Below are 12,273 nucleotides of genomic sequence, written 5' to 3' on the forward strand. Positions count from 1 at the left end.
AGATTATGCATGACACGTACATTTTTTTTGTATTTTGTTTTAATAAAGTAAAAATGGGCCAAAGTCATAAACAATTAACGAAGTGCCATGTAAAAATCCCAAAATTGTACAACGGGATCAATTGTTGTTATTTTTTATTTCTTTTGGAGCGATTGTCTTGTGAAGCAAAAATCACGTGCTCACACTCATCATCATCACCCTCATCATGGAAAGGTGTGTCATCTCCAGACTCATTCGCATTATTGTCATAATCACTATCAACTTCCTGACTTTGCGCATCTGCCAAATCACGAGTCAATACGTCGTCTATGGGCAACTGTGTGAGGTCAGGAACATTAAGAAGCTCATTTTCACTTCACAAAAAGAACAAAATAATAAGTTACCCAACTAGATAAATACTTTAAAATAGATATATCACTTTACTTACAAGTCGTACTGTCTTGACGTTTCGAGATGGATATTTTCTTGTTGGTGATGACTCCCGGCTGGACCACTGTGGTCCAATACTCCAGAACTACGCATATTCCAACTAGGGGCGGGGTCATAACTTGTAAAATTCATATCCGGACGGTACCCCCTATGAAAAATATGAGTGTTAATACAAATCCAATTCAAACATAAAATAAACATCGCTAAAGCGTGAAAAATTAAAGTTTACCAGTCGTCTAGTGGATTATATAAAGTCGAAAAATTATTTTGTGGCTGCTCATTCGCCGGTGATGACAAGTTTAAATCAAGGCAAGCTCTTTCATCGACAATCTGTCCGGCAAAAACTGCTCCAAAATAACCACCCGATGATTGGGGGGTATCCCTACTATGCACGCCCTCATTATTGGGAACGTCTTCCATCTTGACGTACATTTCCAACAATTTTATTACAATAAATTCCTTGTATTCATCCAGAATTCGCAAAAAATCTCTAAGAGTTTCATCATCTTCGATGTTAAACTCAGAGTAATAAGCAAATCCCTGCGGAGTCACTGAATACGGAAATCTACCGGTTACTTTAAGGTTAACCGAACGCTTCCTCTGACTCATTTTTTTACGTAACAACGACACCAATTTATCGTACTCCATTGTAAGCGGCAATTTAACATGACACTATGGAGGTGAGCTATACCTCACAAAGTTATTCTCCGGCACAACCTCATCCCCCCCCCAAATATAATGAAACCCTTATTTTTGGCTCTTCAGACATTTTAAAAAAATGATTGATAAGAAAAAGAGAGAAGTATAAACGGAAGTTTGAAGGAAAGTATTGAATGGATTTTCATAAAATTCAAATGCCTTTAAATAAGCTTGGGGTGCAGAATTTTTTTTATGTAAAACGCAGTACAATACCACGTTTTATGTATTTGAATTATTGGTATGTCAGTTATCCGCAGAACACTTATTGGTGGGCCCAAATTTTAAAGCAAAACGCAGTATAATACTGTATTTTCCTTAAACGCAGTATTGTACTGCATTTTGCATTAAAAAAAATATTCCCAACAGGTTCTGCAGAAGTGAGCCCAATATTAATAGGGAAACACAGTACAATATTGCGTTTAAGAAAAATGCGGTATTATACTGCGTTTTCCTTAAAAAAATAATTTTTTAATAATACGCAGTATAGTACTGCATTTTTCTTTAACGGCTAACTTTTCGTTAAAGTAAAATGCAGTATTATGTTGCATTTTAGTTATTTACGTAACTTTTTTTTAATAGTAGAAATGTATTTTTTGCCAAAAAAGACATTAGAAAAGTTTCCGACCCGTACATATACACCCAAAAAATAGGAGATAACTTCAGAAAAGAACTGCACATAAAAAATGTGATTTTGCAAAAAGCACTCTTGAGTTTACCTTATTTTAGAGCCTTGTTGTGATTGACAGACAGTGACATGGATTCAGAACGTCTAGGTTCTCTTCATGTAAGCTTTGTGGACCCATAAAAATAATTTTCAATTATTATAAATATGCAAAATTAAATAAATAAAGAAATTTATTGGAATTTTCCTCTTTTCTTGATCTTGCTTTACTCATTCTTTTTTCTTCAAAACGAGTAGACCAATTTTCCTCAATGAAAAAGGGGTAAAGGTGGTGTCTTTTTTCTTCAACAATAAGTCAAAGAATCTAATTAGTAATTGGGTTTTAGTCTTAGCTCAAATAGTAATAAGGGGGTCAATTTTTTGGGTTTTCTTGATTTTGTGTGTTGTAGTTTTAACTAACTTGTTAGCTTTGACAAAGTGTTTTTGGGTGTTTCCCATTTCAAAAGGTGGCATTTTGGTAAGAGGATTTGTGTCCTTTTGTTTTGTTGGTATCATTTTGAGATCAAAGTTACCTACTTTTCACCTTCCTGCTTCATTTCTATGCAATTAAGGTCCTTTTAAGATTTTTTCTTTTGGGTTTTCTTGTATTGAGGAAATTAGTTAAAGATTCTTGAAAACAGTACCAACTTTTCTGTTATACGAAGAATTTTCCTGTGGAGCTTAAATCTCCACAGGAAGGTGCTTTTTTTCCTTCAAGATCAATTTTCTCTCTCCATATTAGCTCAAGATTAGAACTTTGTTGCTCTTTTACTAGTTTTTTCTATTTTTTTTTCTGGGGTTTCATTTTTGCTTAGTGTACAGAAGAAAATCTAGGAAAGAACTTAACTGTGAGAAGAATAGTTTGATGAATTTTAATTTAATTGAAAATTTGGGGACTTGGGTCAAAAGGGTATGCTAGATCTTTAAGCATGTATGTAGGTTAGATCTAGACATGTGACAGATCATTTTTATTAGTTTTATATTGAGGGCTTATGTTATCTGAGAATACATAGTAGAGGCTTTGAGCCAATGAGATCTCATTCTAGGAACTTGGGCATTAGTCCACAGGTTGTTCTCTTTTCATTTTAATTCAGTTGATATTTTCCTGATATATTCAAGATTGCCTAGTGGATGGACTGAAAAGGGATTAAGATGTTGGCAATGTTAAGAGGGTTGTTTCTTGGACTGTTGATTTCTTTGGTCATTATATCTGTTTCAGCTAATGATAATGAACTCTTTGGTTGCTGTGATGAAGATGGTTTTTGGAGCATAAGCACCATTTTGGAGTGCCAAAAAGTGAGTGACTTCTTTATTGCTGTTGCTTACTTTTCTATCCCTCTTGAGTTGCTTTACTTCATTAGCCGCTCCAATCTTCCTTTTAAATGGGTTCTTGTCGAATTCGTGTTGTTTATAGTTCTTTGTGGATTGACACATTTGCTCAATGGATGGACTTATGGTCCTCACCCTTCATTCCAATTGATATTGTCCCTAACAGTTGCCAAAATCCTTACTGCCCTCGTCTCTTGTGCAACTGCAATCACCCTTTTGACTCTGTTCCCTCTTCTCCTTAAGATAAAAGTCAGAGAATTGTTCTTGGCACAGAATGTTTTAGAGCTAGATCAAGAGGTTGTTATTATGAAGAAACAAACTGAGGCAAGCATGCACGTCCGTATGTTGACGCAAGAAATTAGGAAGTCACTTGATAAGCACACAATATTGTACACTACTCTGGTTGAACTTTCGAAAACCTTGAAGCTGCAGAATTGTGCAGTTTGGATGCCAAATGAAAGTAGGTCACAAATGAACTTGACACATGAGCTAAGCCCTAGTTCTGCAGCAGAATCTCATCGTTCGCTCCCGATTAATGATCCGGATGTGTTAGAGATAACAAAGAACAAGGGGGTAAGGATACTGAGGCAAGATTCAGTTCTTGCAGTCTCGAGCAGTGGAGGATCTGGTGAACCATGTGCTGTTGCGGCAATTCGGATGCCATTGCTTCGTGCTTCGGACTTCAAAGGTGGGACTCCAGAGTTGGTTGACACTCGTTACGCCATTTTAGTATTGGTACTTTCGAGTGCTGACGGTAGAGTCTGGAGCTATAATGAGATGGAGATAGTAGAAGTAGTTGCTGATCAGGTGGCTGTGGCATTATCACATGCCACTGTGCTTGAAGAGTCTCAGACAATGAGGGAGAAATTAGAAATGAGGAATCGTGTGCTACAGAAGGCTAAAGAGAACGCTATGAAGGCAAGCCAGGCGAGAGCTTCATTTCAGAAGGTGATGAACAATGGGATGAGGCGGCCAATGCACTCAATTTTGGGTTTGCTCTCCATATTTCAAGATGAGAAATCAAGTGCTGACCAGAAGATTATTGTTGAAACAATGGTGAAAACAAGCACTGTTCTCTCGACGTTAATAAATGATGCGATGGAGATATCGGCCAAAGATGACGGACGGTTCCCAGTAGAAATGAGGCCGTTTCAGTTGCATTTACTGGTCAGGGAGGCGTCTTGTCTTGTTAAGTGCTTGTGCGTTTACAAGGGGTTTGGGTTTTCTACGGATGTTCCGACTTCTTTGCCTAATCAGGTAATGGGCGATGAAAAGAGAACGTTTCAAGTTTTGCTGCATATGGTTGGACATTTATTAAACGTCAGCGTCGGAAAAGGCTCCGTTGTGTTCAGGGTGGTTATAGAGATTGGAGCAGATGGTGGGAATGACAAAGTTTGGGGAACAAGAAGAGCAAACGCGACAGATGAATATGTGACTATAAAATTTGAAATTGAGGTTAGTCTTGAAGGCACTCAATCAGATAGCTCAATCTCCACCATTCACTTTGGTGGAAGTAGGCATAATAGCAAGGAGGTAACGGAGGGCTTGAGTTTCAGCATGTGCAAAAAGCTTGTCCAGGTTAGAATACATGTTGTTTTCCTGATTTAGTTTGTAGTTATCTGCAGATAATTATAGTTCTTGAACATCTATAAGAAGTAATGTTCATGGCCTGTAGTGATATTCGTACATGCTGGAATGTGTGTCTGTGTGTAGGTATTGAATATGACTTTGCTTGGAGATTTAGGGGCAACTCTTAGTTGTGTACTATATTTATCGTGGTAGAGGAATCTAGTATAGTCAGTACGCGTGAAGTAATCTGATCTTAAAAAATACAAATCACACTCTTAACTTTAGATTGTTTAAAAAAATTGAGACAAGTAAATGGTGCATAAAGTGTGGCGACTGATAGAAGTTTGCCAAACATTTAAAACTTCCTAAAGTGGGAAATGCATAGAATAAGATGATCAGAGGAGTTGACCATTTCAAAAAAATTCCATAAAATGGTCAGAGGAGGACTGATGTCTTCCAAAGATTGCCAACAAATGCCAAACTGTCTTAAAAAGAAAGGTTGATTGTGAAGGATCTGATATGAGTTGAGCTAAATGATAGGAATGAGGATTCATATTGCCGACCCCAGCTTGTTTCGAACTGAGGTGTAGTAGTTGTTGTTGTTGGTTGAATGTGAAGGATCGGTCTGCTCCCTTGAGGTTCAGGTTTTGGTAAGATCACCCACTCAGTAACCCAAAAAGAAAATTCTTTTATGGAGGAACTCGAGTTAATGATTATAAATGGATAACTGACAACACTTCCAACTCAGACTTTTTTGCTAAACTATTTGATAGAATGATTTTATGAAAATGTAGGTCCCCTTTTTTCATATTGACCACTGGGTTGCTGAAATCTAAGAGAACAAGATGCAGCTTGAGGACTTCTTCTTGTGTGGAAGATGGTTCTTTAATTGCTCTTCATCTGTAGAAGGATTAGCTTAAGAGGTTTCTAGGCCCCAATATGCTGGAGAGATGGCAAGTGTACATATTAACTGCGAAATGTTCCATATGTTCATATTATACTGGCATTCAACCTCTTTGTGCTTATCTTTTAGTGGAAGTAATTTTGGAGGGAGAAGTTTATGCAGTTGTCGAAGCCTCATCACTTGAGCATACTAAATTTTTTTGAAGTTTCTTCTGAAATTTGTTTTACCTCTAAACAAAATTGAAATAGCCAAATAGGAGAGATCTGGAACCGACTACCAAAAATACCATGTAAACCATTCTTATCCTGGTAAGAATAGAGAATAGTAGTGAGTTCTCTTAAATAGGTAACATGTAAGTTAGCTTCACTTAAGTTCCTAATGCGAAACTACACACAAGCATCTTTATTCAGATAATCACCTAAATAGATATGTTAAGCTGCACATCTTCATGCAACAGATGTTTGTGTGTGAGGGTCTGAGGGAGGGAGGGGTTCTCTTTTTTTTTTTTTTTTTTTTTTTTTTTTTTTGTGTGGGGGGGTGGGGTGGGGTGGGGGGGATATGAGAAGAAAGATGTGTGCTTAAGCATCCAGATAAAGAAGTTGGCTTCAATTTAGTTGAGTCCAATGGGTTGGTTTTTGCTGGTTTGTGGTCTTGACGTCATGTCTCCTAACTAATTCCAAAATGAGCAGGGAAAGTTCAGGATTCTTCTATAATGAAAATATTGGCAGAATTATCAGAAGCTCCAGCAAATGCATTGAGTAAATGGTACCTGCTTAGGAGCGGAGCTAGTGTGTAGGTTATGGGTTCGGGCCAAACCCAGTAACTTTTTTCCAAACCTTGTGTGTAAAATTATTAATTTAGAACCCAATAACTTAAATTTGACTGGAATCCCGAACCCATAAACTTCAAATCCTTACTCTATCAAGTTGCTTTAGAGCCTTAATGGGTGAGATAGATTGGGACTCCTTACTTGCATATGTTTATGTTTAATCAGCCAAATAGGAATATTGAAGAAGAATATTCGCTAGTTGAGCTTCCAGGCTGAATTTTTCGATGTCTAGGTGTAATGTGAGAAAATAGTAGCCTCTGACTATGAAACGGTGTATACTACTGGTAAATAATCATACGATAAATTACTCATCCTGACTGGGGTTTAAGATATACCTTCACTGTCTTTGTATCATAACTTCCAGCGCAATTGGTACTCCTTGAAACCTCGGGCTTCTGCAGACAGCATGGGTACATATTGCCGTTTACCTTTAATTTGAGTATTGGAAGTTTGGAAATTTAGTGTTTCGGATGTCATAAGATCAAGGAGTGCTTTCAGTGAACTTGTAGAAATATCTGAATCAACTGATTGTTCAAGTTGATTTTTCCCGGTGTGACTATGGATCATGTGATTTTGAAATTATGACATCTATGTTTTTCAATTTTAAAGTTGTGAAATGTCATTGTAGTATGCTTTTGTTACTCTTAACTATCACCCACCATGGCTGAAACTAGTCTGAACACAGGGCCTTTTCTCCTTTGGTATGAGGTTTCATCCTTCGAATTGATTATATTCTCTTGATTTTTGTTTTTTTCATTGCACATAAGCTAGCATTTGGCCATGTATTTCCAAATTTGTTTTGAAAAATCTGATTTCGGTGAAGTTTGGTTTGAAGATGAAAATGTGTTTAGACATAAGTTTTCAAAACATATTTCACTTTTTTTTTAAAAACATGCAACATGACTTATATCCACAAGTTCTAAAAACTATCACAAATACCCAACAATACCTTTTATCAATAACATTTATTATATTATCGCAAACCATAGTCCTTTACATAAATAAATTTTGTACAAAATTATCTTTTTTATAATGAACTACATAATACACTATCAGATGACCGAGAAAACGAAACAACATTATTACAAAATAATAAATGGTGGGCTCTTTTATAAACTACAAAAGTTTGGGGCAATTTTTAAAAAATGTAATAGTGATATTTTGGGCCAGCTGGTTTTGGGATTTGGGTTTTGGGAATTTGCCAAAATGAAGATAAAATTTATGGCCAAACATGTATTTGCCTAAAACCCCCAAATATATTTTGGCAAAATCTATGGCCGAACGGGTCCTAAGTTTCTAGATGTTGCGTATGATACTGATAAATAATCCAGACAAGATATTTTTTGTTCTTTTCTTTCTGGATCTTATCTCTGCTATCTGAAGCAGTAAGTTGCTCGTGAATGTGATTTAAGTAATAACTGTATCCCCACATTGCTTACTCTGACCTGCATGTTTTTTTGCATAAAATTTCCAGATGATGCAGGGAAATATATGGATGTCTTCGAATGCCCAGGGCCACGCACAAGGGATGACTCTTATCCTCAGATTTCAAAAACAGTCGTCTTTTAGGAAACGCATGTTTGAATACAGAAATCCTTTGGAGCAACCAATTTCCAGCACAATGTTCAGAGGCCTAAATGTACTCCTCGCGGACGACGACGATGTAAATAGACTGGTAACAAGAAAGCTGCTCGAAAAACTAGGTTGCCAAGTAACTGCTGTTTCAACTGGTTTTCAATGCCTAAGTGCTCTAGGCCCTTCATTAACAACCTTTCAAGTTGTCATTTTGGATCTTCAAATGCCAGAAATGGATGGATTTGAAGTGGCATTGAGGGTGCGCAAATTTCGCAGCCGTAGTTGGCCGTTGATCATAGCCTTAACTGCAAGTTCAGAGGAACATGTATGGGAAAGATGCCTACAGGTTGGAATGAATGGTCTAATAAGGAAACCTGTTCTCTTACAAGGCTTGGCTGATGAACTTCAAAGAGTCCTTCAACGGGGTGGTGTTGATGGCTTGTGAGGTAGTGGCACTACTAATGGTGAAAACAAACCTCAAAATGGTCCTGGAAACAGCAGGAGCCGGAGATCGGACAACGTTAATCATACCAATATAGAGAGAGATAGAGCGTTACGTTACATCTTTGTTAGATGAAACCAGCTTCTTCCTAACCATGTAGTTTCCACTATGTAACTATATAGGTCAGCTTGCAAGTTTTCAGTTCTTGGCTTATGTTGAAGTGAGATATGTAAGATGTATGGGTTCCATCATTTTTTTCCCCGAGAAACAAGGAGAATGTTACTGATTTTAAGAGAGTCTGATACTTACTCCTCACACATGATCTCTTCTGATCTCAATTAATCCATATGACAGGCTTGTGCTTGAAAATTTTCTCCTGGCACTTGGTCTTTAATTTTGGTTTCCAACTTCGTTAACTTTCACTAATGTTTTTAGGAGTTTTGTTCGATAAAATGGCCCAACGGCCAATGTAGAGGAAGGAGAACCATGAGGTCTCTTGCTTCAGATCACAGGCGTGAACCACAGGCTGCAGGAGGTAGCAAGTACCCGGTGGTATAATCGAGGTGGCACAAGCTTGTCCGGATCCCATTATTATAGAAATTCTTTTTGTGGCCAAATATACTTTGAAGAATGACCATGCATAACATAGAAATTGACGTATATAAAGTACAGACAATGAGCTACAGTAGCAGGTTGAGGATAGATAGTGTTGCAGAAGTCCAACAACAACAACTACCCAGTAAAATCTCACATAGTGGGGTCTGGAGAAGGTAATGTGTACGCACAGGGGCGACCCTTCCATAAAGCAATTAAAACAACTGTTTTAGGCCCCATATTTTTTGGGGCCCCATTTTTTGTTACACCTAATAGGATGTGTATAAGTTTTAAAAAAAAAATTGCGAAATGAAAAAGTTTGATTTTTTTCTTTAACAAGTATAGAGAAAAAGGATTTGCAGCTGCTATGATTTCTGTCAAAATTGCACTTGAAATGAATATCGAACCCGAATTTTGTATGAAACGTATGATATATACAACAACAACAACAACAACAACCCAGTAGTGTGTACGCAACCTTACCCCTACCTTAGGGTAGAAAGGCTGTTTCCAAATAGAAACTCGGCATCCTTCCCTCCAAGAACTTCCCACCTTGCTCTTGGAGAGACTCGAACTCACAACCTCTTGGTTGGAAGTGGAAGTTGCTTACCATCAGAGCAACAATGATATATAGGAAATAACAATTTGATGAGAATGTTGATAATAAAATCTCAAAATCTTTCGAAGAGTACTTTGGAGTTGATTACTTTATACATAGTAGACAAGGCTATTCTTTTCACTTCAAAATAGATTTGAACAATTCGAAACATATGAAAATATTTTTGGTTTTCTATTTAGCGGTAAAAATTAAGATCACTAGATGATGAAAATTTGAAAAAATATTGCCTTAATGTTGAATGTTCCCTAAAGTAGAATAATCAATTCGATATTGATGGCTTAGATTTATTTTCTGAGTTAAAAATATTAAGAAAAATAGTATAATTAGAAGATAACAGTTTAATTGATACACTCGGTCAGATAAAAAATATTGATTCTTTTTTCAATGTCTATAATACTTATGGAATAATGTTAATAACTCTTGTTTCCGTCGTTTCAGCAAAATAAAATCGAAATTAAAATTGATAAAATCTCACCTAAGATCAACAATGTCTCAATAAAGGTTAAATAGATTAGCTATGTTTTCAATTAAGAAAGATTTATTAGAAGTTATTGATTATAAGAAAATTATTAATAATTTTGTATCTAAGAAACGCTATAAAAATAGACACTAAATAAATAAATATTTTTTTAAAAAAAAAGTTAAGGCCCCTTATAAAATTTGGCTTTTGGCCACAAAATTGTGAGGCCGCCCCTGTGTACGCAGACCTTACCCCTGCTCCAATAGGGCAGAGAGGCTGTTTCCGATAGACCCTCGACTCAGAAAGACGAAAATAAAAAACAAGAAAAGAGAATTCATTAGTAACTCCAGTAGAAACAATAATACTAACAGAAGCATAAAAACCAAAAGATGAATGACATGCAATAACAGTAACCAGAGTCTAAGGCCCGGGGCTAAGATAAACAGCAAGAATAGTGTGTGTTCAACATAAACTGCAAGCCATCAAAGATCAACCCTAATCCAACCCCGCCTCACCCCCGATATATTTGAGAAATTATTAAATGACTATTTTGTCGAATGTGAAAGTAATTTTTTAAAGGGTTAAAAAAGTGAACGATATTTCGCTAAAGGCCTTCGTGCTTTTAATATAGTACTAGCTTTAGTGTACGTGCGTTGCACGTGTGTTTCGCGTCATTCAGTATAAAATATATAAAATAAATAAATTATTGTATACATTGAAACAATATCTTCTTAACATACAAAGATGATGAATATAGTTGAATTAGTTATATAATATAATATCTTGTGAAATAAGAAATAAATATGTCATGCTGTTGTATCTCGTCTAACATCTCTTTGGAATACAAGTAATACAAATTTCGACTATCAATTAGACCAATGATAGTATTATATTACGTCATAATTTGTCAAAATTTTTATTTCATCAAAATATTATAAACTTTAACTACTGGATATAAATATTTAACCTGATTGTTTATTCGGTAGATGCGTCACTACATTCCCAAATATATCTACTAAATAATGTAATTTTTCATAAAACTTCAGTCACCTAATTAGGCCAGTCTTCAGGAAGTTGTTCTTTAAACAAATTTTCTTAGATCTTCATCCAATAATATTAATTAAATAGTTATTATTTTTCTTAAAAATATTAAAAGCTTGAAAAATAGAATAATAACTTAAATTTTTGAAAAGGAGATATAGTGCATTCCTAAAATCACCCTAAAAGGAAATAATAACATTTTTTTTTATTAATTATCAAATAATGAATACAAAAAATAATGAAGCTTTAAAATAAATGGTAACCTTTTCACAATTAATTTATCTTCAAGATTCTAACACAAATATTTTATGTAGAAAATTGAAGGTAAGCTACTTTTTATAACAAAAAATATTACAAATTTAAAATACTTGCTAAATATAAAAAGTACGTGGTATATAGTAGAGAATTATATATTTAAAGAATTGATTTTTCTAACGCAGAGGAAGGTTTAGTAAACAATATTTATTACGATTATAGATTATAAGTAAGTATAATTAGTTTTCCATTTCCATGAAGAATAATAAATAAAACCTAATTTAATTTGTCAACATTCTAAAATAAATATTTTATGTAGAAAATAAATTATTTTTATATAACAAAGAGATTTAAAGATTTAAAATATGTTCTAATTTTTTTCTCGGGTTGAGTCTTTTTCCCCCCTTGAAATCTATATGTCTATTTCTTACATGGTGGTAATATTTGTTTTTTGTAATCAAGATACATAGTGTTCGTTCATATAGACTTAGAATCTTTCTAACTTTGTATCAAAATTAAAAGACAGCGAAAGTAATTATCTTGTCTAAAAGATATGGCGTTGGTAAATAGAATATGGTTATATAGTTTATTTTAAATTCTTCAAAAAATTAGTTAATTTAAAGGTCCTAAATCTTAGGAGATAATTAAATAACTTTTTTTTGTCTAGGGTGAACTCTAATTTTAAAATGGTAAAAAAAACGAACACATTTTGCCAAGGACCTTTGTGCTTTTAATATAGTATAAGTTTTTAAGTGTAAGATTTACATAAAATAAACTCTTAATATTTTAAAGGTTTTGGACTTTTTACATAATTTAAATAAGAAAAAAATTAATAAGTAAAATTTTAATTAATTTTAAACTCCTAAA

At 34.8% G+C, this 12,273-nt stretch overlaps 1 protein-coding gene across 1 annotated transcript; it reads left to right on the forward strand.

Moving 5' to 3' along the window:
- Positions 1-1,881: 1,881 nt before the first annotated feature.
- Positions 1,882-8,754, forward strand: LOC107767131 (protein EIN4-like). Its single transcript, XM_016586053.2, has 2 exons — positions 1,882-4,696; positions 7,895-8,754. Exons 1-2 carry the CDS (start codon positions 2,942-2,944, stop codon positions 8,438-8,440), a joined length of 2,301 nt encoding a protein of 766 aa, XP_016441539.1. The 5' UTR covers positions 1,882-2,941; the 3' UTR covers positions 8,441-8,754.
- The last annotated feature ends 3,519 nt before the right edge of the window (positions 8,755-12,273 follow it).

This window comes from Nicotiana tabacum, chromosome 11 (assembly GCF_000715075.1).
Source record: "Nicotiana tabacum cultivar K326 chromosome 11, ASM71507v2, whole genome shotgun sequence".
NCBI classification, from domain to species: domain Eukaryota; kingdom Viridiplantae; phylum Streptophyta; class Magnoliopsida; order Solanales; family Solanaceae; genus Nicotiana; species Nicotiana tabacum.

Bases quoted from the DNA above. Each gene is read 5' to 3' on its own strand.
- LOC107767131 (XM_016586053.2), top strand. From the start codon at position 2,942: ATGTTGGCAATGTTAAGAGGGTTGTTTCTTGGACTGTTGATTTCTTTG. The intron at 4,697-7,894 runs GTTAGAATACAT...TAAAATTTCCAG, and splicing joins TGTGCAAAAAGCTTGTCCAG to ATGATGCAGGGAAATATATG.